The sequence below is a fragment of the Gallus gallus genome, chromosome 1, assembly GCF_016699485.2.
Source record: "Gallus gallus isolate bGalGal1 chromosome 1, bGalGal1.mat.broiler.GRCg7b, whole genome shotgun sequence".
NCBI lineage: Eukaryota > Metazoa > Chordata > Aves > Galliformes > Phasianidae > Gallus > Gallus gallus.
The window spans coordinates 135,535,731-135,563,561 of record NC_052532.1 but is presented as its reverse complement, the minus strand read 5'-3'; the positions used below and the strand labels follow the sequence as shown (position 1 = coordinate 135,563,561).

The 27,831-nt window shown below is 38.9% G+C and overlaps 1 protein-coding gene across 3 annotated transcripts in view; it reads left to right on the top strand.

Moving 5' to 3' along the window:
* The window catches only part of UXS1 (UDP-glucuronate decarboxylase 1), a 55,262-nt gene extending 31,622 nt beyond the window's left edge, over window positions 1–23,640 (top strand). For all 3 annotated transcript variants that reach the window (XM_015277923.4, XM_416926.8, XM_025146655.2), the window contains 7 exons: window positions 916–1,037; window positions 10,142–10,261; window positions 15,511–15,554; window positions 16,688–16,748; window positions 18,236–18,293; window positions 20,663–20,766; window positions 22,815–23,640. In XM_015277923.4, the coding sequence (XP_015133409.1) occupies window positions 916–1,037; window positions 10,142–10,261; window positions 15,511–15,554; window positions 16,688–16,748; window positions 18,236–18,293; window positions 20,663–20,766; window positions 22,815–22,946 (641 nt within the window). In that variant the 3' untranslated portion in view covers window positions 22,947–23,640. The remainder of the gene's footprint in view (window positions 1–915; window positions 1,038–10,141; window positions 10,262–15,510; window positions 15,555–16,687; window positions 16,749–18,235; window positions 18,294–20,662; window positions 20,767–22,814) is intronic.
* The last annotated feature ends 4,191 nt before the right edge of the window (window positions 23,641–27,831 follow it).

Sequence of the window (27,831 nt, the reverse complement as noted above, 5' to 3'; positions counted from 1 at the left end):
AAACTGTCCTTTTTTTTTCATTGCTCTGTGACTTTTGTATGGCATTAATTCATCCATAATCATGTCTTGGGACAGCGTAAAAATTGGAAGAAGTTGATCAGGATTATCAAAGTTTTTTCATTAGCCTATAACACTGGGAACTTCCATGATAACATATGCAAACTTCAAACCCAGTTAAAAAGGAAAAGGCAGCACAAATTAGTAGCAATGTGAAGAAACATAACAAATAACTGCGTTGTTTCGTATGGAGCCTTTGGGCAGGCACACACATGCCTCCTAGGACACTTCTGTTTGGTTGGGTTGTTTTTTTTTCGAATTGAGGACTCTTGCATTGTATCTAACCAGAGGATTGTCTAGCTTGTATGTGACCAGAGATGGCTAGTAAGAAGTGCTTAGGATGAATTAGGAGAAAAATAACAACTACATCATGATGCCTAATTCTGCTCTTTTGTTGGGAAACCACAGTGCTTCTCTATCTTGTTCATTGTTTTCCTCATGTGTTAGAAAACTTGCAGTTACTTTATTTCCAAATACAGTAAAAAAGTGCTGCGTAAGTAACCAATATTTTCTTGGAATTTGGTTGGATTAGAATCTTATGTCCTTGAGACAGTTAGTCTTTGCACCAAAAAGTTGAATTTAACCCTGTTCTCAGACTATTACTGGAAAGCCGTTGAGGGCTGTTGTTTACCTGTACTCTGTTATCTTAGTGGAGACCTGTGTCTTCTGTAACTGTTATTTTCGTAGTTATAGTGAATATACTTTTAATGAATTATGTTGAAACTTGGTGGTTTTTAAATACGTAACTCAGAGAGATGTTGATAAACTGTCTTAACATCAGTGATCTGCTAGAATATGAAAGATATATAATAATCTTTTTGACAGAAGATTATATAAACTGTTTCCTTTCCCCCATAGATCCTGAAGTTCACCCTCAAAATGAGGATTACTGGGGCCACGTGAATCCGATAGGTCCAAGAGCCTGCTATGATGAAGGAAAGCGAGTTGCAGAGACCATGTGCTATGCATATATGAAGCAGGTATTACATCTGTATCAAATTCAGTGGATTTTCTGTTACGAGGAAGACTGAATTAATGGAAACTGCAGTATGTGTATTTAGGGGTAGGAGAGCGTAAGAGAATGTCATAAGTAGTGTTCCTACTATGGCTGTAAAATCTGTGCTTTCTTCAATGCAGAAGTTTTATTGCTCTGATCTTTCGTTGTTTCAGATGAGCAGTGTTCAAGAAAATGTGTTTTAGTCTTTGATGGACTTATTATGTCTCCCAGTATAATAGTTTTTAGACTGATTAAACTAAGGTGACCTTATCAAGAGCCAGATAACTGATTCCTTTAAGTTGGTCTAGTGCTAAAATGCTTTGCTGAATACAGCAATTACTGATAAATGTGGGACATCTAGTGAGCATAATTGAAGTCAGAATACGTGGGTATAAATGGGGAAGTTCTTTAATAGGTACTCATATAAAAGCAATGTGTTCTAAATTGCTTTAGAAACACCTTAAAAATAGGTAGGTATAAATATAATCCTTAATGAAAGATGTGAATCCTTAGTTATGTAATATACTTTTTTCAGCCAAGAACGGTAATGTGAAGATTAAAATGCAATTTAAACACATTTTTGAAATGATACAGGCCAATTTCCCTAGGTTTCATAATACCAAATAGAAACTCATAACTAACTAGCCCAGCAGTGACTCTTTACATACATGCATGTGAGTCTTGTCTAATTTAATTGCTATTCTACTATTCTCCGGAAGACTATTCAATTATAAAATGTGGCACATTAAAGAAAGTCATCTCAGTGTTCTTGGTGTTCGCAGCCTTAATATACAAAGGTAAAAATCAATCAAACATAACATTCTGTAGAATTTTAAAGCTTGAAATAATAAAATCCTAAGTGCTTTTAAAAAACAAGAAGACAAAATTGAGCTTAAAAGCAAGGAATTTAGGGGTGGTGTTTTAGTACAGAGGATGTAGAAATTTTCACTTAACTCTTCTGCCAAACAGAAGGTAATTCTTAAGGTTCGTATCTGCTTTGTTCTCTTCTAAATCATTGAACATTTTAAAATGATTAAACATCTTAAAATATTGAAGTTTGGTGTGATTGTACTGTTCATGTCTTCTGTATCTCACTATAGCAAAATACTCTCTTGGGTTTGGAAATCTGGTTCACAGTTGAATATTACAGTTTTTTTTGTGAGAAATTCTTGTGCCGTAGGGTATTCAGTCTTCTGTGAGTTTATAGTATACATCGCAACATTCTTTTTAAAAGGACAAGTTAGGTCATCTTGAAAATCATGATGGGCTTGCCTCTTAAAGCCACAGAATGACTTAATCCCATAAGATTTATGCAGGGTTTACAATGACTTGCAAAGGTTTGTATGGTGGCACTGCTGCTTGCACATGCATTCATTGAAAACGCATGATGTGAGTAAGCTCTCTGTCCTCTGAGCAGCTCTGTCAGATGCATGTTGTTCTTGATTATGGATTAGTAAAGTCTGCCCAAATTTGACCCACCTTCCCGTATATTCCAAAACACTGAGCTGTTTTTTTTTTCATAGTGCAGATGGTATACTTATTAGCAGTGGAAATATTATCCTTCATGAGGAGAAAGATTTGACTTCTGCTATGAAAATGAGTATTGCGCTGTTTCAGAAGGAGGGGGTCAAATAGGAGTGTCATAGCCCAAAGGAGGTGGATTTATGGGATTTCACAGTAAAGTATTCCTAGAATTTTCTCAAAAAAAAAAAAAGGAAAAAGAGAAACAAGCAAACTTATTTATCATGTCTTAAAAAGTTTCCTTTCATTGTATACATTCTTAGGTACCTTAAATATCTAATCATGCTTCTAAAGATATAGAATGAAAACTAACTTCCACATTATACTTCCAGATAGGCTGTTTGAATCAGAACAGTTTGAATTAATTCAAAGAGGAGTCTTTATTCTGAGTTCCTCAGTAGTCTGTCCTGAGCAGAACATTTCACTACTTTGACCCTCTGAGTTAAACAATTTGTGACTTAATCTCCTGTTCACAACTGCCAACTTCAAACACGTTCTGTAGAGCTTCCTTACCAAGGAGTTTAAGCACACCAGTAGCATTCTGTAAGATATAAAAATTTTCTAGAAAGTGAAGGGTTGAAATGTTTGCTGGAGAAATGCAGGGCTCAGTGAATGCAAGGCGCGTACACTGGGTCATGTTGTCTCATAGGTCATGTCGTCTCATGTGAAGCAGTGGAGTGTGCAGTTGGAGAGTATGTTTACTATGGGTTTCCGGAGCAGATGTCCCTCCTTAAGATTGTATGGGAGCACAGATCAGCCACTTAGATTAGGCTACATGTAGATGTGGAAACACCTACTTTGCAACTTCTCTCAGGCTATGGGAGGCTTTAGTTCCTTTGCCTTGTTCATCTGGAAATTAAGTTGCATCCTTTGATTCAGACTTCAGTTTCCTTCCCTTCTGCTTCTTTTTCAGTGCTTTCTAACACTCCCTCCTGGGAAAGCTTTATTTCAGCACTTATTGCCCTTAGGGGATGCAGGGCATGGTTTTGAAAATCTCTTAAAGCAACAGCTTTTGTTCCATCCTAGATTCTTGCCTTTTTTGCTGTTCTGCATATCTTTCCTAATCCTACTAGTGCTTTTTTTTTTTTGGCATAAACTATATGCTGGTGAATGACTTGAAACAGATTGATATGATTGCACAGCCGCTGGTTTTCCTTTTCCACAGAACTTAGTTTACTGGTAGTACCAGCATTTTCTCCAGAAAGAGCAGAGTTCTCTAAACAACCAGTAAGATCTCCCTGAAATTGTTATGGGGGTTTGAAGTGGAAAGAGGTTAGAGGGGGGTGAGGAGGAGTTTAAACACACAGTATTGCAGTTTGAATTCTGGGCTTTGTTCAGGAGTTGCCATTCAGTATGCTGGTGACTTCAAAAATCCGTGGTTGCAATTACTGCTCTGTCTAGAAGACCAGAATTCATCTACTCTGCTCTGTGACTTAATTTAAACGCTAGTCACAATTTGACGCTACCTGCATGATGGGAATCTGATACGTTTGCTTAAGCATGTTGTAAACACAAACTTGTACCTTAGTGTATTAAGGACGTTTTGTGAGCTGGATTTAATCTCTTCTTATACTGATGGTCTATTAGGAAGTTCTCCGGACCTGAAGCAGTGCTTCTGCTCACCATGGAATAGCACAGGGAAATCTTCCCTGTTTTTCTTCCACTGTTTTCACCCTTTCTTTTTCATTGTGTCTGTGTAACTTTACAAGCTTCAGTGGTAGCAGATAGGCTTAATTATATGTGAGACAATGATGGTTTTCAAATTGCCTTTGTGTACCTTAGGGCTTGCAATCAAGAATTGCATCAGGTGCCTTTCTTAGCATGTGGAAGTGAACCGAGTAATGATAACCCAATATTAAGTGTAACTTTAGAGGGATGAGGGTTATGCTGTGCATTACAGAATATTCTGGAGTCAGGACTGCAAAAAATCAAGGTGCAAAAAATTCTAACGGGTAGCAGAAGAAAACAAAGGCAAACAAGAAATGAAGTTTGTTTTACTAATGAGAGGATAACATACTTCAAACTGATGTTGAAATCAGTTAATTATAGAAGTGCATTACAATTGCAGCCGTGGGGTGATTTCCTGTTACATATTGAGTTACGCTTTTATTTCTAATCTTTAATTCACAAAATGAGTTGGTTTCAGTAATCATGAAAAGCCTTGATGTAAAATGTAGAGGTAATGAAAACTTGATTGAATTGCAGCTGAAAAGGCAATCAATAGAGAATAACTGCAGTTATTGAGTGAATAGGTGAATAGGAAACACATAGCTGTGTTGGAATAAAGGAGTTCTCTTCTAAATGTCTTCTGCGTGTTTATCTTGTATTTTCTAATTATTGTTAGTTGCTTCCTTCATATTCAGTTTGGTTTTTTTAAATCATTCAGCATTCTTTTTTAGTGTTGTCATATGAAGTTCTCAAGCAGTTTGCTTAAGAGAGGATGCAGAATTGGTGCTTTTTATGGGTGGATGGAGTTGGATTATCTGTGGCTTCTGTAGCGGAAGAAGAGGAGGAATTGCATCTCATCAGGACAATAGCTAAAAGAGCAGTTCTTTAATGCCACAGATTGTGGTTACTTTTGGGACACATACTAGGCCAAAGCAAAGCTAAGCAGTAATGATAAAAAATATCTTGGAACTCTTAAATTTTTTTAGGAACCACATAGAGAAGTTTCACATGCAGGCATAGAAGGAGGTGAAGGTTGGAGTAGGAGTCTGTAAGATGCTACAGGCAAAATCAGCACCTCAGGCACTGCCTGTATTGTAGGAAAGCAGGTAAGATGCTGCAGCCATTCTCACTGCATGGCTGACTGAACCCTTTGATATGCAGGTGTTATTACCACAGTTAGTGTTCTGTTACATGAAAATCAGGTAGAAAAGGGGTGGGGGGTGAGGGGGAGAGGCAAATACATTCACAGTTCCTTTTCTCTGCAAAGTTAAAGAACGTTCACATTCAGTTGTGTTAATATTCCTCATAAACATGGCAATTCCATTGAAAATATCTAGTACTGTTTGTTGGTCACTTCTATCTTTCTAATTATGTATTTGTATTTTGAATGAGGAAACAGTGCTGTTTCCAGCAGTTGTAGCTTCATGAGGGAAGTGAGGCAAAAGCAGGAGAAGGAGGACTCTGTAATGTCTGAGGTATTACCATAAAAATGCAGCATATCTTTTTATTGGATCATTAGTAGTAAGAGCCCCTCTGTAAGTGGAGAGTTCTGCTGTTAGAGTGCATTCCTGAGTCGTGTTGGTTGTTGTATCTGAATTGTCAGAGCTTCATTATACAAACATAGCATGTATGAAATTAAAGGCTTTTTTCTGTCACTGCAGCCGCACTGTTTTTCCAAGTTATGTGAAGATGAAGCAGGAAAAAACTGTCTGGTCATCTTGCCCCTGTTCAGACAAAATGGCTTTTTTGTTGCTGAATTATCTTTACTATTTCTACCTGCTCTTTGCTGGTAACAATTATAAAATAACCTTATACTTTAGACAGGGTCAAAGCCTGGGACTGAAGGAATACGGGTTTCCTAAGACAAGTCTGAACGCTTTCTGTAATCCCTGTGCTCAATGTTTTGTTGTTGTGTTTTGTTTTTTCCCTGCTGTGCTATAAGAAATCCCATTTTCTGATTTCCCTCAGGTAATTGGAAAACTTGGTTCCTTTGTTCCTGATACCATTGTACTGTTGTATGTAAATTGAATTCTGAAGTCAAGAAGATTTTGTGCTTTTTTTTATTCCAAGATTGACTCCCTTCAATTGGTTTAGCAAGTGTTTGAATAAGAATATATTCATAGCAGCATTCATCTGTTGATGCAAAGTGTTGTTTCTGATGTTTTTCTTTTCAATTTAGTGTACCTCTTATTTTTGCTGTAAGATATATCTTCCTCATTCAGCCGTCATTGCTCTGAAACCATTGATAAGGCACTGCCTTTTACCTCTAACTGTTCTTTTCATACTATTCATGAGTATAGCTCTGCAGAACTCTATCACACAGAAGACTAAAATTGTTTGAAATACATATTGTTGGTTGTCTGGGAGTATTCCTGACCCTTAATGGAAGCTGTGTTAAAGCTCTCATTCACTGGATTTTATTACACTGTTTATGTTAACTGCCTCCTCATGCTGTAAAGCCACGCTGTTCAGTAAAATACTGAAGTCAAAATCCCTGTCTGAAGGGGGTACCCTAGTAATTCAGGCATAGATGCACTTTATTGGGTACACATCTCTTCCTAATGGCAGCAACTCCCATCCAGGTGCTGGCACAACTGACTTGTGCCTGTTTCATTGGCCATGTATAACACTTACAAGAGATAAACAAGCTGAGGCAAATGCTAGAAATAAAACATTTTAGAGAGAGATCAAAGTAATGGTATGAAGAGACCTTGAACTGATATGTAGCTTCTCTAAGCTGGGAAGTGTTGAACTATAAGCATGGTAATATTCAACCATAAGATGAGAGTGCTGGAGATATACCTGGATTGTGTTCAAAAACCTGTATTCTACCAAAAGTAATCAAAACAATTGTGATTGCTCTTCTTAGCATGTCTAGAGGCTTATCATTTACCAAACTCAGATATTAACATTGCTGTATGTTTGCAAAACAGTTCAAAAAGAGTTGATAGATATATAGATATAGATATATATGAAATACCTTGAATTGAGCATAAGGGTTAGAACACCATAGCTTAAAAACATGTTATGGATGGATCCTGGTGTTACTGTGTTTTATGATTACAATTCAGGACTTGGGGAAATAAAAATCAGAGTTAATTAGTGATCTCGTTGATGAAGAATATGAGTCACTAAAAAGGTGACTAATACAATGAGGGATGCAGGCAGCAATCTTAGTAGTTTTAGCACTGGTAAAGACTTGTATCAGGTCACAGTGCTATCCATGCAGCTATCTGGGCATTCCCTGCTAGATTTTTGGGGGTTTTTTTTGGTCCATGAAATTCATTGTTAGAAAACAGACAATTGCAGCTTTCTCCTGATTTACGTGCAGGGAGTTCTAATTCATTCCTGCTGTTTAGATGCATCCACAGACTTTACAAGGAGGAAATGTTTAGCACTCTTAATTAGTAAGATGAATTTGCCTGAGATCCTTATGAAATATAGCCGCAGCTTGTTATGTTCATACTGGTAAATAAGAGTGAACTGCAGTGTTTTGATAGCTCAGAATGTTGCATTTTACTAGCTTGTTCCCAGCCTGTTCTTGGGCTGCCCAAGGAACTTTCTCCCTTAAGCAGTGAGTACAGAAGCCAGATGACCACATTTGATCTCATCATAGGGATTAGACTCAAGCTCTCTTTTGTTGAGCAGTGTAAACATAGGACAAAGAAATTTCCTCCTTTCTCCTGGGCTATAATAAAAAAAATTATACCTGACTTACTGCCAGAAGTCCAAGAAAGTAATTGACTTTGCTGGTGGGAGTATTACAAAGGTGGTCAGTTTTAAGTAACACATCGATATTCAGAGTAAAGGGCGTAGGTAAGAGAGTTCCAATAGTGTTTGTATTTAGTTAATGAAGGAATCACCTCAAAGGAGATTTTCATGAAATGGTAGAAGAAAACTTAGAACAGTTATTACAGTATTGGCACCAAGATCTATTTGTGGAAGAGTTCCTTTTGAGAAGACAGATCACAGTTTTACAGGCGCAAATTGAGAATCTGCTGCAGGGAAAACAGATTTTCAAAGCAGGTTGCTGCCTAGAATAGCTTTGCTAGACAGCTCTATAAATAAAAGGTTAGTGATTTTAAAATACAACATTACGAGTTTTTGCAGATGAAATAAATAAAAAGGAGGATAAATACTGGATTCACTGTGATGATGAGTAAGTGCTTATACAGCATGTGTTGTTTTTCTTTTCTAGAGCCCTTACTATTTTCCAGCCAATACTGGAAAACAAGGCTGCTGCTGTAGCTTGTGCAGTACAAGAGAGTCTTTTTGGTCAGCATTGTTTAATGAGTTATTTTTATCTTGAGTACTAGCTTCCAAGTGTCTCATTTTCAGTACTTGTTATTAATGGCAATGTCTGGAAAGCCCACATGAAATACAATCCCTCTCTGGAGGAGTCAGTGTCCTTTCAAGCTAGAGTGTTGGGCAAAACGGAAGAACAAGAAACTCTGCCAGAGTATATTTTCAGATACAGAGGAGGCTTTGGGAATGACTGTGTAATATGCTGCTGGAAATGTACGTTTGACATGCTTTATTTAACTGTAGATGAGGAGCGTGTTCCCAGATGATGCATTTTGCACAGGAAGGAGCTTCTGCTCTTCCCAGGGTATCTCAGCAGAGTGACGCACACGTTGCGAGGTTATTTTTTGGCTCTATTGTGGACACAGGCTTGGTGTATGAGAACGATTCAAGCTTTTCATATGGCACAAAGGTTATCTGCCTGATTAGTGTTAGCTTACAATATATCTGCAAATATAAATTTTGTCATGGAGTTTGAAACCTTACCTGCATGCAAGCAGAACTTAATGTTGCTTGGCCTTCTCCCTACCAGGGATGTTGGGCTATATCTTTGCTACTTGGTCTTTCCCATTTGTCAACACTGTGCAGTACCTGAAGTATTAAATGTGCTTTTGCCTCTCTAACCTGCACATCTCTTAAATGGTAATGCTACTGTTTTCACAAAACTGCTTTGAGGATTCATTTGTTTATGGATCACTTGGAGATTAATGCCTTCCCCTCTGACTTGTATCAATCACTCACTTGGTAGCATCTCTTTGCAGCATAACATGCTGCTCTAAGTTCATCCAGAGCCAAATGCATGCTTCAGCTTACGAAGGCCAAGCATCCTTCTTATAGGTTTTATCCTAAACTATGGCTTGTCCAAATGAGTCAATGTCAATAAACTGAAAGTATTTGGATTACTTCTGTCCTGCAGTCTCCCATTGTTAAAATTATTTGTCCAGACAGTTTCCCATTTGTTGCATTTTTACTTTGAAGCTTTGCAGAGTATCCTCCTGAAAGACCTTGAGGGAGTGACAGAAATGCTTCTTGGTGAAAAAAGTTAAGGCATTGAAAGACCTATGCTATAATCCATGAATTAATACAGCTTAATAAGTGGCAGGGAGCTAAGAAACATAATGATTGTGGCTACAAAGCCTGTTTATAGCACTGCTAAAGACGCTTATCTGAAACATTCATTTCTAATCTCAGGAAGTGCTACCCTGGTGCTATATCTAGTGATTGTGAGACTTATCTTAAAAAAAATCTCCTTAAGCCTTGAGTGGAAAAAGTTCTTGTTGAATGGGTACTACTGAAAGTCTTGAAGTTCTTGTTAGAAGAAAATGCTTGTACTTAAATCATCAGCTGTTCTAGCAGTGACTTAGATTTTGCATTACAAATACAGAGAACTAGCATAAATTATCTTGCTGTATGCACTGCAGTTTCCAGTAGCATTGATGAGAGGTTAGAAGTGTTTCATAGTGGGAAAGCAATGCATTTTAAATCTGCAGAATGAATTCTTAAGAAAGATTTTGGATAAGGGAGAGTTAATGTGCACTTTTGGCAAGAAAGAAATACTTACTAAGGTAGTAACGTTTTTTTTCTCTTTGCCTGCAGGAAGGAGTCGAAGTAAGGGTTGCAAGAATATTCAATACCTTTGGTCCTCGAATGCATATGAATGATGGTAGAGTTGTCAGTAATTTTATCCTACAAGCTCTCCAGGGAGAACCACTAACAGTAAGTAATGACTTGTTACTGACGTGAAGAGCTGTGTTTTGTATATTCTGTGCTCATGTGCTATGAGGGAGCCTGGATTTTAGAGAACACTGAGGGTTTCCCCTCTCTAAAGTTTAAAAAAAAAAAAAAAATTTGCATTTTTTGTCACGTTTATAGAATTGTATGTGCAAATATGTGTTCTGTTGATTGTATTGATATTGCATCATCAGGGAGAAACAAGCTGCAATCTAGGAGAGTATTTTAGTCATCCCGAACTTGAATCTCTTGTATGCCACAACTCTTCCTTGTAGCCAGGTTTAGAGTAATGTGGCTTTGTACTACTTCTTGTTGAGGAACTTTCTCTGAACCATTTTTGGAAGTTAGGCATCTAATTGTCTTTTTGCAAGCTTAGATATCAGCCTAACTTTCCATGAGTAACATAACATTAAAGGCCTTCAAGCTACATCGCATTTTAGTAGATAAAGCAGTCCAGAACTGGATTTTTTTTTATTTTTTTTGCCATTGAGAACTGGTGTGACATGGCCCACATCTATACAGCTACATTTTTGTGTTTTCAAAACAAGTTGGCACATCCAGCCTGTTTGCTCGGAACGGTTCTTGGCATAATAATGCTTAAACAGTTTTACAACATCAGGAAAGCAAGTGCTGGCATGGGCCAAAACTCTGCCAAAAATGCTGCTGCCAAAAATGCTGCTGATAGTTTAGCAACACAGAGTGCCTGATTTATGTTCTAATCCTGTTTAGTTTGTTACTGTAAAATAATGAGCACGTATAAAATAAATGGAAGGAGATATCTTGAAACAGAGAGAGAAGTACTTTGGATTCTGAGATCAGTTGTGAGCTCATGGAAAAAAAATACAATGTATGTGACATACAGCAAAATTTCATATGAAAATTTGTTAACGTTGCCTAGATTAGAAGAGTGAAGTGCCAGGCAATCATTCAAAGAACTCCAGTTCTGAGAAGTCAGTAAACTGCTCTATAATATATAATTGATAAAAAGCAAATAAATGACAACAAAGTTGCCCTTTCGGGGGATAACTGTCTTGAGACTTGAGATAGCATTCCTTCTGCAGGAGACTATAAAATACACAATTGAGCCAGGACTTCCTCTAAGATCTTGAAGACAGTCCCAGGAGGGAAAGGATGAAAATTCTGTGGCAGCTTCCAGTGCTCTGATTCTTGTGGGGAAAACCTGAAGCTGAACAGAGCATTTAAGATTTTGTCCTAAGGAATCACCTACCTTCAGCACAGTGATTATTTTTTGAAAGATTGGTCTTCTCTATAGTTAAGCATTTGCTTTTTAGCTTGCTGTTTGTCTACAGTTGTTCTCTCAAGCAGATTTATTACCATTTTTTAACATAGCCATCAGTGGATATTGTCCACTCTGTTACTCCTAGCTGCTGCTAAAGGTTTATTTCAGAGCAACCGGCCTATAATGTGTGCGTGTTGTGTGCATCCCTTTAAGGTTGTTATTCTCCTGGAGATTTACTTTTTTTCTACAAAGCACTGTCAGTGTTCAGGTGTATTTGTGAAGAGCGTGGTGGCAACTGTGTGATCCTGACTGAGGCTGCAGATGCCAGGGCTCAGTCTGGAGCAGGTGAGAAAGCCAATGAGCCCAGTATGCCGTGTCTGTACTGACAAGAGTATTTTCAACCCTGAACAGGCTAATTGCACAACCATGTGTGTTCAGTACAGGTTGGGGAGAAATAATTCTGCCACATAAATTTATGCCCTACCTATTGGGAAATAAGCATTTGCCAGTATAATTTCTCAGGAATTCTGCTTCTGTGCTGGAGGGGTGATATTAAGCGATCAGAACAGAAGGAAACATCATCTGTTAATGGTCATCAAAAATAAGTAGTCTGCTCTTAATTTTTTATTTGGCTGGAGTTTTACATTTCGTACTGCTGAATGCTCCTGTCAGGAGACCAACCCTGGCGTTCTTTTGGTTGAAAAATGGCACTGAAATGCAATCTGTTAAAGTGTTGTATGTCAACAATAAACTCTGGTTTCCTCCTCCACCCTCACGGCTAGATCATGGCCATGATCATGGCTCAAATGAAGTGAACTACTTTACCGTGATACTCCATTTCTTGTCTGTACATTAGCACTGTTACTGTAGTTTGTTTGGAAATAAATGTTTTTTCAAGGCAGTAAATCTGCTTAGATTGCGTAGGCTCAGGGTGTATATTTATTAATAAGCTTTGGGAATGGAGGATCTGTTCGCAAGGCTGGTTGTATGGAAGGAACTGTAGGGATGTTTGTTCTTTTATACTTGTTTGTAGTATTCCAAATTTCATTCTTCTTGTCCCAGAAACAGCTAGTTATTGATGAAAAATGCAAGACTTTGACAGAAATATGCTCTTCAAACATGAACGTTGCCAACCGCTGTACAGCTAGGGTAATTAGTTGCCCAGATACTGCTTTGTTCTTTCCTTCTATTTGATGATGCCCTAGATTTGGGACTGATTTGCAATGCTTTGTGGGATAGAAAAAATATCTGCAAAAGGCAAGTCCCTGAACCAGTCAGTCTTCTCTTAATATGATCCTTCTGACATAAGTGCTGCAGGCAGTCCATTAGACTTCGTATCAGACTGCTCATAAAACAAAGCAAGTGCACAGGAGATTATTTTATGAATGTTTTTCTTTTCAAAACATTAAAAAAATTCGGGTTGAGTTTCATTTTCTTACCCAGTAAGCCATCTTCCAAAAGCTGCAAGTTGAGGCTGGTTCTGTTTGTTACAAGTCAGTAAGCAAATGGAAGCAGACAAGAAGATGGAGCTTCTTGCTTTGAGACTTTTGGTTATAGTAGGACTTCTTTATATCAAAATATGTATGGGTGTGTAATTGTATGCTAATGGATTATAACCCAGTACACTTCCCCTATTGCTTCCAGGGTAGTATACTGGGGCATGAAGTCTTGAGCCTCTGTATGACATTAGGAAGCTTATCTAGCTTATAAAGCTTGTAAAGGGTCAGAAGGTCTTTCCATCTTTTGTTTGCTGTCCAAGCATTTGTACTGAGCTTTTGCTGTGTTTGATCTCTGAAATATTTTTTTCATTCATACTCTAGTTGCTCAAAGTTTATTAAAAATACTCCTCTGATCTTCTATAACTAAAACAGAGTGAAAACAGTAACTGGAAGTTTCGTGAAAACTTATGCCAGTATCAAATATGGAATGCTTATCATGTTTTAAAATGTGCCATCCTTGGGATATTTCAGGACATCAATAAGATAAGCCTGGAGTCAGAGCTCTTCTGTGGGAGGCAATATTAAAAGCTTTATTTTTCTTTTGTAACAGCCACACTGTCTAGACTTGATTATCAAGAAAGTAATGAGGGATAGAATAAAGGGTTTTGCCCAGCATCTCTGTTCCATAAGGAATATCTACAAGTAAAAATGACTGCAAATGAGAAAAGAGCTAAGGGGAGTTGTTTGGCTAAACACGTCAAATAAAATGAATTATCAGCAAGGAGCAGTAGTTGAGATTTAAAAAATAAATACAAATGTTCAGCCTTGTATTAACACAGAATTTGGCTGTTAGGAATACCTACCATTGACCTCTTCAAAAACCACAAGCGTTGTGTCTCTTGGTTCAAAGTAGTAATTCAAATGAAGTAAATTCATCTCACGAAGTAAAAAGCGTTTTTAGTTACTCACCTTTAAGAAATTACAGCTCATGCAAACATGGCCATCATTTGTTTTTATTGTGGAAAAGAAAGGATTTATTAAGAGAATTTGAAAGGGGGGAAACGATGCTGCGTTTTCCAGCCATGTGTAGGAGTGGTAGCCATGTAGGTGTCTTTGTAGAAATCATGCACAAATAGCTTAGTTCTGTAAAAACATATCCAGTGAGCCAAAAGACAAACAGGAATTCGTGTGTGTACATAAAATGTACTTCCCATTTGCTTTGAGAAGCCATCAAGCTGTCAGCGTGCTTTTGTTGGTACCATTCTGTCAGAAGGAGTTATTTGGTAAATTCTTAAAGCCTTGAGTGCTTAGAATCTTAGCCAGTGTCTACCAAAATGTAAATTCTTTGAACTTGGAATCTGCCTCAGACAGCAGGCTCAGTAAGACAGATGATAGCATTGTATACCAACTGTAGTTTCTTTCCTGTCCCCTAGGAAAACAAACATGCTTTCAAATCTGTCCTTCCAAAACCGTTTTCTTTTGTAGTTGATGATGATGCATCTCCAGTCAAATCTGTGTTTTTCCCACTTAAGTATGCCTGCCAATAGCTTTCAGAATCTTAAGTATTCCTGTTCTCTAGGGTTTTTAGTTCTGCACGCTCTTCAGCTCTTAAAAAAAAAGATTGTCTCATAGCATTATATACATTCTAAGTAGTTTTAATGTGTGTTTTGAATTTAAACAATTTGTTTGCGCCAAAGTGTCAATGCATAAGCCGAGAAAAATGTTTTTAATGAAGTTCTTTACTATGAGAATGGTGAGGTGCTGACTCAGGCTGCCCAGAGAGGCTGTGGATGCCCCGTCCCTGGAGGTGTTCAAGGCCAGGTTGGATGGGGCCCTGGGCAACCTGGTCTAGTATGAAATGCGGAGGTTGATGGCCCTGCCTGCAGCAGTGCAGTTGGAGTTTGGTGATTCTTGAGGTCTTTTCCAACGTGGGCCATTCTGTGATTTTTTCCCTCCCCGCGATTTGGGGCATCATATCCACTAGAAATTATTCTTTCTCCCACTTCCCTACATACTAATATTTAGAAAGCAATTTGACTTTGTTGTTTTTCTGATTTCTTGAGATTTTTTCTTCACTATTTCTTCTTTTTTTAGGGACTGTGAATGTTTGGTGGTCTTTCTGAAGTTTGTGGTTGTTAAAGGGCAAGCAAAAATTGCCCGTCATAACCGCATCATAGTATTCTGAGGTTTGCTTTAAATATTTGGTGCTCTTTTCTGGCTGAATGCTGTGCTGCAGCCTCTTCCAGTGAGCTGGGAGAGGACAAAGCATCGCTTTGTCTTACACCACTAAGAATGTTTCATATGTCCAGAATTCTAGATTAATTAGTTGCGTAAGAGTATATTTGCTGGAGGAATTTCCAAGAACATAAAGACCTTCAAAGAACTGATACTTTGCCAAGAGGCTGCAAACACACCTTTTTCCAATCTTGTGATGCAGAGCCTGTGTCTTCGGTGCTTCTCCCTGGGACATCCTACCGGAATAGTGAGGAAAAGATAATTGAGCTAGACAGGACTCTTGTATTTCTGTAACTTTTCTAATTTTCATCTGGTTTTAGGTCTATGGACCTGGAACTCAGACAAGAGCTTTCCAATACGTCAGGTAAGCCTTGTTTATGCTTTCTGATACTTGTTTACCTTATTTGCTGATTCTTTGAGTCACTTAGTATGAGCTTCACTTAAATCCAAGAACTATTTTCAATCTTATACCAGCTTTACTTTCAGAAGGGAGACACTGAAGTTTTTAAAAATACCAGGGAACAACACATTAGTTGGTGTAGAGCTCTGAATAAAAGTATTGTGTTCTTCTCTTAAGGGGCAGCCAGTGCCTGATAGGAAGGTTTTTAATGCTGCTTTGAGTCTGAACGGTTTTTAACTCCCTACATATTAATCCAATGCTGCCACCTTGTGTCCTGGGGCTGCTCTGGTCAGTACTGTGCTCATGTCCCCTTCTAGGGGAAGGAACAAGTTCAGAGGGTATTGCTGCAGATGATGGTTGTAGTATAAGCAAGACCAGAATGTACTTTCAGTAATAAAAAGTCAATCTGGTCATTAGAATCTTCTGTTTTGTTTGCTAAACATCAGGGCCAGACTTCTGGGTTGTTTTAATCATGTTGTGCTTGGAAATGCTGTTCTTTCTGACTACCGAAAGCAGTAACAGAGATGATAGAAGCCACTCCTTTAAAGATGGTATTCTGTAATATTATTATATAGTATTAAAGATTTGTATGTTCAGGGACATGCTGATAACTCTGAGTTATTTTTCTGTGGGGAGGTAACACCAAAACACTCTTTTTAAGAAACTTGTCTTAAAATTTTCAGAAAGAGAGATGATGATTGAAATAATAAACTGAAAATCAGGTGTTGGCAGTGTTGTGTGAGATATGTGGGAAATGGGCATCTAATAAATGTGGGTGGGAGAGGAAAGACTAAGTATTTTTTTTCAAGTAACTTTGGTTTTCTTTCATTTTCCTCAATATGCTCAGAGGGATTGTAGCTAGTATATCTCAAACCGTTTAAAACTAACCTTCATTTCAATGTGTCTTTCCACTGGGACTGTATAACAAAAAGCTATGGAAACATGGAGTCATTTTAATATATGCTGTAAATCTTATTTCAGCATTTCTCAGTTGACTAATCTGCTCTAATGGAGCTCTGAGGAGGCAGCTCTCCTTCTAGACAAGAGCATTATTTATGGGGAAGTGAAAATTGCCTCAATCTGTTCTCTTTTTATAGTGATCTTGTGAATGGATTGGTGGCGTTGATGAACAGCAATGTCAGCAGTCCTGTCAACTTGGTGAGTATGAGTGCTTCACTCTATTGAGTTTACTGTGCAGTAACCAACATCACCTGTTTTCCTCCTCGTCACTGATGTTGATTTCTGGAAGAAATCGATGCTGATTTCTAGAAGAAATAAATAGAATATAAAAATCTCTTTATTATGAATAAACCCTGCATTTTCTTTGTAAATAAGAAGACTAAGCACCTAGGCATTAAGATATGATAGTTTCAAGAACATGAGAAACTTTCTGGTTTTTTGTTTGTATTAACAGGAAGATTCATGTAATTAGAATATGAAACCAAAAGGAAAGAATCAGGATGCAAAATACACCAATTATTAGACTATTTTTTAACTACAGTGAGCACTGGAAGGAATACTTAGCTCTGAATAAATAGAGATGACTTAATACTAGCTTTGGTTGGAAGAAAATGGGTTTATTTTCGATTGGGTAACTTTCTAATAACTGATTGTGATTCTTAGAAGTTACCCTTGTCAATAAGGTTTTTACTTTGTCCCATTTACTATCACCTTACCTTCAGCTGTGAAAGGGTGCACCTGCCAAATCATTTCTTTGTATGTCAACTTTTGCCAAATTGAGTACTCAACTCTGCAGGGCGGTTGTTCACTAGTTGTTTTTTTCTCTTTCTTTTTGTGACTGTAAGTTTGTTTCTGTGTTTCTATCTGAATGCTGATTTTTTTAAATCCATCATGTGTTTTGCCTCCAGAAAACTAAGCATTCAGATTTGTGTGTAGATGAATGTTCAGCTGTAGGTCAAACAAGATGTAGTAAGAGACATATTAAAACAAGGAGTGCTAGAGGTGGAGGGAATTGAGTCTGAAGAGGAGCTAATGCTAGCAGGAAGCTTTCAACATTTTATTCTGAAATGCTGAGATTGTTTCTCATGTGCAAGTTTGCTGAAAAAATGTGAGTTAAGAAATATTGTATAGGAAAGCAGGTAGCCTGTATATGTATTGGTAAATTTGTAGATGTGGTAAATTTGGAAGTAATCAATTGCAGCGCAATTGGTTGAACTTAATGTACTTACGTGTGTGTGTGTATGAGATATATATATACATATATCATATGTATCATATCTCATATTCTGAATATATGAGAATATATATATATAAATATTCATATCTCATATCTTTGTATCTTCATATGTCATATGTTCATATATATATATATGTCTTTATTATATCATCCGTCTTCAACTCATCAAAGTTCTTCTGTACAGACTGAACTGATGATGTGGTTGTGTGTGCTGCTGAATTGGGGTATGTAATTTTATTATGATTAAGGGATGCATTTTATTTATTTATTCTTTACATAATGGTTTTTGGGTACCCTCACACATCACACGGAATTATTTTCATCTGAGTAGAAATGGGGTATAATGTTGAGTCTTTTCAGTTAACATCACTGTATTAGAACTGTCTAATGTCAGAAAGCTAACATGTTATAAATTATTATTGTAAAGAATATTCCTTTCAATTTCTAGGGAAACCCAGAAGAGCACACAATCCTAGAGTTTGCCCAGTTAATCAAAAAACTTGTTGGTGAGTATTAAGAAATAATTCTTCAGTGGATCTCATGAAGTACTTATTGTTGTTAGATGATTTTGTCTTGATTAGTATATGTATTATATGGATAATTTAATTGGTCTTTGGATTTCTTAATAACTTTATTAAAGTCAATTGTATCCTGGCCATATAATTAAATATTAATCAGATAATCCAAATCCCCTGAGCTCTACGTAAAAGACCGCGTGAATGGTCAAATGAATACATTCTTTCAGTGTATCTGCATGATTTATGTCAGTAATTTTATAATGTTTATGCAAGTTACTAGATAATTACCTGAAAGTGAAGTTTTCCTTACTGTATGCTCTAAAACCATCTTACATAATATCCTAGCTGAAATACAGATACTTTAGCAAGGTGATTCTTCACAATCGTGCAGGCTGTTCTCCTTCAATTACCATTGAAAAGCTTCATGCTGTGGTGCCAGTCTTTCTCTACTCTTCTTTGATCTACCAGTGACTCCTGCAAGGGCTGCCAGCACCTCCCTTGAATGTGGCTTGGAAGAGAACACTTTGACTTCCCCTTCGTACTTGTTCTGATATCTGTAGCACTTCAGAGCCCTCAAGAATGGAAGTAAATAGCTGTGCACGGTCTTGTAATGTGGCTTCCTCATGAGATGAAACATGCTGGTGCCCTTAGCCGAGGATTTTAGTCCGTAGATTCCCTGAGTGCTTCTGAGAGATCTGTAAAAAGTGACTGAAAAAGACAAATTCAGACATACAGTACAGAAGTTGATGCGTGTGGTGTTTCAAATAGAGGACCATCCCCACTGGAAAACATCTGTAAATGTTCAGGGAAGGGATTGAAAAACAGCACTAAACCCATCTGGCAGATAAAATAATCGTTACCTTGTCTGTGTGTTCATAAACAACTTGACCTGTTTCAGTCTGCCTGGAGAGGCAATTTAGTTCTACATCCATAAAATCTCACAGTAAGATGGCATATAAACTGTTAGCTAGATTAGATTAGATAAACTGTCCTGTGTGTTTTCATGAGGGAAAACAAGTACTATGGGTATTTAACAATCAGACTGAAAAGTATGGGCAAAGAACAAGTGAAGTCCTTTTGCAATGGAAAAACGCTAACAGAATTGCAGAACTGCTGAAACTGACAAGGATCTCTGGGTTGCTCTGGCCCAAGTCCTGCTCAAGCAGGGCCACCCAGAGCAGGTTGTCCAGGGACATGTCCAGGTGTCTTCTGAAGATCTCCAAGGAGGTGACTGCAAAGCCTCTGGGTAGCCTGTGCCAGTGCCCGGTTGCCCACACAGTGTGGAATTGTTTCCCTGGTGTTCAGAGGGGAACTCCTGTTCCAGTTTGTGCCTGTTGCCTTTGTCTTGGCACTGGGTCTCACTGAAAAGAGCCTGGCTCTGTCTTCTCAGTGCTCTCCCTTCAGGGATACACATAGACTGAAGAAATCTACCCTGAGGCTTTTCTTTTCTAGGATGATCAGTCCCAGCTCTCAGCCCCCCCTCACAGGACAGGTACTTCAGTCCCTTTGTCTCTTTCATGGCTTTGGGGGTTTTTTTGTATTGTCTCCAGCATGTCCATGTCTCTCTTGTACTGGTGGACTCAGATCTGGACATAGTACTGAGTGGAGAGGAAGGATCACCTCTCTTGACCTGCTGGTGATACTTTGCCTAATGCAGTGAATAATACCATTGTCCTTTTTTGTTCAACTTGGTGTCCAGCAGCAACTTCAGGTCCTTTCCTGCCAGGCTACTTTCCAGCATGTCCTGGTCCTTGAGGTTATTCCTCTGCAGGTACAGGACAATTCCATTTGTTGAACTTTGTGAGGTTTCTGGCAGGCCCTTTTTCCAGTGTGTCAGGATCTCTCTGCATGGCAACTTGGCCTTGGTACTGGTGTACCAGCCACTCAAATTGGCCCAGTGTTGACTCCTGGGGTACACCAGTAGTGTAGGCCTTCAGCTGGGCTTTGTCACTCATCACCACCATCTGGACCTGGCTACTTAGTGGTACATCAACAGCTTGTGTAGATGAATTTCATGAAAGACAGCATCAGAAACCTTGCTGAAGTCAATAATATCCACTACTTTCCCATTGTTACAGAGACAGGTACTTCATCAGAGAATGTTATTTAACTGATTAACATTATTTCCCTTTGTGAATGCATGCTGAAATCTTCATGAAATGTTTTGTGATCCATGCTGTTCTAGGACAGCTGGTTCACCCAGCTGTTGTGTGCAATACAGCTGCATGGAATGCTTTTCAGTGCTGGAATTATGATGCAGAAACTTCAGAATTGCCTAATGTTTCAGTAGTAGAAAAGACATTAAGTGCTACGTGTGGTGAGTTGCAGATAATAATGCACAGTCTCTTGTTTAATAGGCAGCGGGAGTGAAATCCAGTTTCTCTCAGAAGCACAGGATGACCCTCAGAAACGAAAACCTGACATCAGAAAAGCCAAGTTGTTACTTGGATGGGAACCTGTGGTAAGTACAGCTGTATTACTGTTCTTGTGCCCAAAACCGTGGGGAGGACCACATGGCAATGATATCTTTCAGTTTTCAAAGCATTTGCTTAACACTATCTCCAAGACAGTTTTTAAATGGCTGAAGTGAAGTGCCTTAGAGTCTCTAGTACTGGTGCACTAGCTTATGATTCAGGAACTTCTGGATAAGATTGCATGGCTTATGCCATGCAGGAGAACGGATTAGTACTGGCATGTGTGACAAACTTAAGTAGAAAACATTTTTTTAATAGGCATTTCAACTTTTTCACATGCGTATTATGAAGTGGCTACATTTCTGTAAGCTTGATGGATTCTTTGCAGGATGTGGTACATAGTTACAAGAGCCTAATGAGTTTGCTGTTGCTGCTGCTGTCTTAGATCCTGTTTTGCTGTGGTAACATGCATTATGAAAAGAAAAAAAATTCCTTTTAACTTAATTGAAATGCTTTTAGAAAGATCTATGGAGTAAGACTATTTTTAAGGCAATTAGTAACAACATTGCAACCAAAATGTTCATTTGGGTTGCTTGTAGGGAGGAATATGACAGCAGAATTTTCTGTTTTGTCATAGTTCATTTAAAGGGAACCATGTGAAATTCAGGCAAATTTGAACCTCATCAGAGGGAGCTGGTACTTCTTTGTGTGTTGTTTTTTGTTTTTTTTTTTAATTCTGGTGGACCGAGCCAAACTAGAATAAGAATCTCTTATTTTGGGCTACGAGTATCATATATAGAGATGTTCAGGGTTTGTTCTATGTGTAAATAAGCTTGAAATGTGCTCAGGGTCAAACTTGTCTTACTATCCACAGTGAAGTTTCTCCATCTCTGAAGCTTGGCTACTAGCCATCTGAGGTGGTCAAGATTGTCATTACTCAGCACAGCTGATATGCACGAATTACACATTGCCAACGATGACATTTATTTTCCTTTTCAACCTTCAGATAAAGATAATTGCAAGTGTATAACCAAGCAAAGCTGATGATAAGATCTGGCTTGCTTGAGGAGGAGAGGCCTATATAATCTCTGGAAAGAACATGACTTTCTTAGCCAGTTCCTCATTCTAGCCAGCACAATGGTTTGTAGGCTATTCAGATGTACAGAAATCTTGCCAGGAAACCTGCAAACCCATCTAGTAAATGCAAGCCTATTAATGGAAAAAAAGTAGCTCCAGACCCTTCTGAAAGGATTCGGAGACACCAGATATTAATATACTGTACCTTAAAGCACGAGGAGGATGTTGCATGATCACTGAAAGTTTAAAACAGTTAAGTTTTATACTACTGACCTTCTGTGTTTGGTGCATTCAGTACCAAAATTTGCTCTGAAGTACCAGTGCAGTATTGATACATTGAGCTGTAGGCATGTAGTTCTTACACTGCTTTTTTAATCCTCTTGTATTGATGATACCAGCAAACATGTCAGAGCTTTTGGCTCCTGAGTAAAATGGATAATATTTCTGTTGTTGCTGTCTACAAATCATAGTGTATAAATATAGGCATAGAATATGAAGAATTACAATTATTTCTATGGGATTTTAAAACGTTACATAAAATACTGAAGGATAATCTGTATCCCTTTTTCTTTATATTGGTGCAAACAATAACAAAAAAAACCCTGCCAGCTTTATAACCTTTCTGTGGCATCCACCATTCTGTGAGATTCTGTGAAAGATGGTTGTTAATATTAAAAACAGAAGGGGCTGAAATTTCTATCTCTTTCGCTGTATAATTCTTGAATTCTGAAAGTCTGTTTTAACGCTAAGTCAATCAAACATAACTATCTGATGATTTAAATTTGTTAGGTTTTTTTACTTGCGACATCAGAAAATGCATCTGAAGTTTGAAAGCTTGAAGTTTGATGCATTAGCAGTGCTGAGATGTAACCAGTGTGTGGTGCTGTTAATACTTAAATTGGCAAAGAGTTAAAGGACTTTCTAGCAGTCTTTTAATAGCTGTATCAAAAAAAGGTACTGTTGTGAAAAGAGCTGATGTCAACTCAGAGTGATATGACTCTCTCATTTTTGGGAACAGGTCCCTCTGGAAGAAGGTTTGAATAAAGCAATTCATTACTTCCGTAAAGAACTTGAATATCAGGCAAACAATCAGTATATTCCCAAACCAAAACCCGCAAGGATGAAGAAAGGAAGAACAAGGCATAACTGAAGACTGTTGGTTGGACAGGAAATGCCCTGCTTGACATTTGACGGATGTAATATTTTTCTTTTTTTTATTTGAAAGAGACTTTGAAACAGGTATCATGAAGAACAAACTGGAATTTCATTCTGAAGCTTGCTTTAAAGAAGTGGATGTGCCTAAAAATAACAAATATTCCCCTTCCCCTGCGAATCTTGCCTTGCACTTTTTAAATCTGTCTTTTTATGTAAAAATAGAGTAGAAGCATCTTTTAGTATCTTCAGGTTTTATATCTTGCTGTGAGATCATTTTGTTGTGACTGTCCTTGACAGTTTTATTTACTGGTTTCTTTGTGAAGCTGAAGATAAACACAAACGGGATGGAAAATGCCAATTTATTTATAAAAAACGGATACTATAAAATATGAGAAGTTCTACTATGCATAAGAAAAAAAATGAGTGGTATTGTCAGATGGGAGCCACTGACATGGAATATAGAGGAGTTTAAAAGAATTCTGTATGAGAGCTTTATGTATTCTTTAAACGAGAGATTTTTTCAAAGGTTTAGTTTTAGTTGTACACTTGAATTTGAGATATTTTCATTGATTACCATGGATTAAGGATATTTTGAATCACTACTGTGTTGTGCGTACTCTGGGAATAAAGTTAATGTATTATTGGTTACAGTGGTTGAATATGCTATTTTAATAAAATATTGAAACTTCTATTTAGTTTCAGCGTTTCACTGTGGGCACTTCTCTGGCATTACATCTCTGTGTATGTATTGTGTGTTAACAGTCCGTACTATTTGGCTCAAGGCTAACAGCATTTGGTCCTGCATTGTTCATCTCTTAATAGCTGTATAGGAAGGGATGCAGGATGTCTGTCGAAATAGACTGGACAAAAGCATCATGATTTATTCCAATTCAGGCAGTTGATAGTGACACAGAGTCACTTCAGCATTCCTATCTTGAAGAAATGTTTCTATTTTAGCCACATAGCAAAGACTGAATGGCTGGAAGGAAGAATTGGCAGAAGGTTTTTAAAAGGTGTTCTGGTTGTAGGGCCACTCAAAATTGAAAATCCTAAATCTCATCAAGCAAAGTGACTTGACTTTACCTCACTGAAACATGATGTTTCATTAACTTTTGAGGAATGGGTTCTTCAGGTTTTTGAGGTCTGCAGGTTGAAGTGCAAATTAACTGTGGAGACATCCTGACCTCCTGGTGCTTGCCAGGCTTGGAGATTCATCCTGGCTGTCTGGCAAGGGTTTCTCATGACTTTAGGAGTGATGGGGCTGCTGTGCTCGCTTGTGGGTATCGTTTGGACCGGCTTTGCAGTCATCTTTATAAAATGAGAGTATCTTCCCTGCTCACACGCAGAGGTGGAAGTCTGCCATGCAACGAAGATGGAGGACCTGTGGGAGCATTTCCCCCTCTGACTGGAGAGACAGCAACCTGCCTAGAATTTAATTACTATCCATTGCCTCCATCATTTTGCAGCTGAGCAGCTTGGGGTCTGCTTTTCACTTGAAGCCTTTTTTCTGGATAGTTGATCTGGGCATTTTTTCTGTATTAAGTTGCCTGAAAAGTACACCATGGTATGTGTGCTCTGAATGTGCATAGTCCAACCTATAATTACCAGTACAGTCACAAATCACTGCCTCTCTGCATGCTCAAAATCACAGCTGGATACATGTGAAATCAGTGCCTCCTCCTCTAATAGTTCTGTGGCAAGAACTGCAAATCACCTCCCAGCACAGTGTTTTTAACCCTTAAGGGTTAAGACTCAAGCTTAAATAATCTTAAATAAATTTAATCTGTAGGTTTTGTGGGTAAGGTATTCTTTCTCCTTCTGCACCACCTCTTCATATCCAATACAAGGGTGCAACACTGCTGTGGCAGCCCTTGAGAATAAATGGGAGTTTCAGGTACCAGCTCTTACTTCCAGGACTGTTTTTAATTCAATGACTTCTGTGCAAAATATTTAAATTGTAGTGGAAAAAGCATACTCCTGGAGGCTGGCACAAAATGTGCATTTTTCAGAGAGAAATCCCTCTGGAAGTCTGAATGTTTGGATACTACGGATAGGAATTTAAAAGCTTTTTAGATTGCTTCACAGCCTGATCTCCTCGATAGAAGGAGCAAATCAGGCAGAGGGCAAATGGCTGGCACTGATATGGCCGATTTGTTCATATGCCGTATGCCTCCCACTGGGCCTGAGTGACAGACCGTATTGATCTGCTGCTTCCTTTATATCACCTCCAGCTTTTGTTTCAGTGCTTCCTGGTTCAGTTCCCATATTCTTTCTGTATAATATCTTCTAGGAGCAGCAGTTGAGGTGCTGTTGCCTTTTGTGTTTTAAGCCAGTGGCTGGCCTGGCCCTCTCAAAAGGCATGAATTAAAATAGAGTCTGCTGGTTCTTAAGCACTGAATTACTAATTTTGGGAGGGGAAATCTGAGAATTCACATTTATTGCTGTCACCCAGGCAGGCAGGCAGGGTAAAACTAACGTGGGCAGACTGGTGCCTGTGCAGTTACAGTGATTCACATGAAAGGGCCACTAAGCCCCCGTTAGATACAAGTCCCCTTGTTGCAGTTGGGAACACACAGTGGGTATGGTGAATGGGGCAGCTTGGTGCTGGCAAGTGAGATAAATCTGGAAGAAATGGTGTGCAAGGAACTCTGCTGTGAGTTCCTCCAGCCTCGCAAGGAGGACCACTCTTACTGCCTGGAAGTTACCATGGCAAGAGGGACCTGGACAGGCATGAGTGGTGGGCCCAGGCCAATCTCATGAAGTTGAACAAGGCCAAGTGCAAGGTCCTGTGCCTGGGTTGGAGCATCCCAAGCACACATACAGGATGGGTAGAGAATGGCTTGAGAGCAGTCCTGAGGAGAAGGATTTGGGAGTGTCAGTTGGTGAAAGACTCAACATGAGCCAGCAAGGCCAACCATATCCTGGGTTGCATCAAGAGAAATGTGACCAGAGATTGAAGAAGGTGATTGTGCCCCTCTACTCTGTTCTCATGAGGCCCCACCTGGAGTACTGTGTTCAGTTCTGGAGCCCCCAGCACAAGAAGAACAGAGAGCTGCTGGAGCAGGTCCAGAGGAGGGCCATGAAGATGATCAGAGGGCTGAAGCGCCTCCCCTACAGGGACAGGCTGAGAGAACTGGGGCTCTTTGGCCTTGAGAAGAGAAGGCTTCAGGGGGACCTTATAGCAACCTTCCAGTACCTGAAGGAGCCTACAGGAAAGCTAAGGAGAGACTTTTTATAAGGGTGGGTAGAGACAGGGCAAGGGGAAATGGCTTTAAACTGGAAGAGGGTAGATTTAGACTATGTATTAGGAAGGGATTCTTTACTGCGAGGGTGGTGAGATACTGGAACAGGTTGCCCAGATTGAGGCTGTGAATACCCCCTCCCTGGAAGCAGCATTCAAGGCCAGGCTGGATGGGGCTTTGGGAAACCTGGTCTAGAGGGAGGTGTCCCTGCCTATAGCAGGGGGGTTGGAAATAGGTGATCTTAAGGGTCCCTTCTAACCTAAACCATTCTATGATTCTAAGAGATCCACTGTTAGATTACTGCTTTTTTTACATAACATACTTCTATTTCTACACAGAGCTGCTCAGAAGCTCTGTAAAGTATATTATTGATCCACAGGCAGCACGATGAGGCATGCAGATGTAATTAAGTAATAAGGTGCATGAATACACAGACTAGAGAAGCCTTGTGTCTTATCTTTAGGTTGGATTTTTTGCTCTGGGGGAAAAGAAATAGTCATCTGACAGTCTTTTCTTGTGTCTGGGGCATTTGCAGCTTCACTAAGATTCTGGCTAAGCAACCACTGAGCTCACTGCCCACGGGATACTTATGAATGCTTCCATCATCATTTTATTCCAGAAACTTTTAGTAGTATATATTTGACAAAAAAAAAAAAAAGTTCACCGCTGAATAAATATCTTTGAAATCAGGTTTAGAGTTGAAGCAGGCAAGGAGAAATGACAAATGCTGTTACATAAATTCGTTAGCCTTAGAGAACAGGCTAAGGAGCAAAACAAGGCTGTGATTAGTGTGATGGATTAAGCCGGTCCCCAGGCCTTTATTCGTACTAAGTTCAGTGCTACTTGAGGCCAGGAAGTCCTTGTACGCTGTTAGAGGCTGCTCAGAGATTTGTTCACAGAAAAAGGATGCTTTGTTAACAGCAAGGGAAGGGTGTACTTAGCATTGCCAGTCCTAACATCCATACATCCTCCCCCTGAAAGCAGTGGAAATGTAGCCACCACGGCTCCACGGTGGCTTTGTTCTAAACATTTCCCAATGCTGGCACCGCTGGCCGTAGAAGGACACGATATGGAAAAGATCTGGACTTCAGTGGGACTTCTGGCATACAGACAGTACTCATGTATGCCTGGGTGACCAAGATGGAAATCTCCACCTGAGTCCTATTTGTGCTCTTGAGACCTATGTTGTGCCACGCTAGTGAAAAGCTTTCGCATGTTGAAGTTCTTATTTGCAGCACCAACTCAGAGCTACGACAAATAGCAGTGATAGTTCTGGACAGAAGCAGAGCTCCTTCCCTGTGACAGCAGGTTCCAAAATGTGATTCCATATCAGTAGGGAAATAATTGCAATATGGTAAGAAATAATTCATATTTCCTGCAAATAATCACTCTGGTTCCCTACTCTTTTCCAGTCCCTTTTCTTATTCACCTACCTACAATAGCAAATGTGACAACAACTTCTTGTCTGCCTTGTTTTGTTGCTGCATTACAGCTTGGAACAAGCAACAGCTGGTTCATCCTTGCTGTTTTCCCTAGGTTTTGACTTGTTCTTTGGCAAGGAGGGGATCCTCTGAGTGCCCTGCTCTGTGCCATGGCTGAGCCAGCTGAAAGGTCCAAAGCATGAAGCCACAGTGTGGT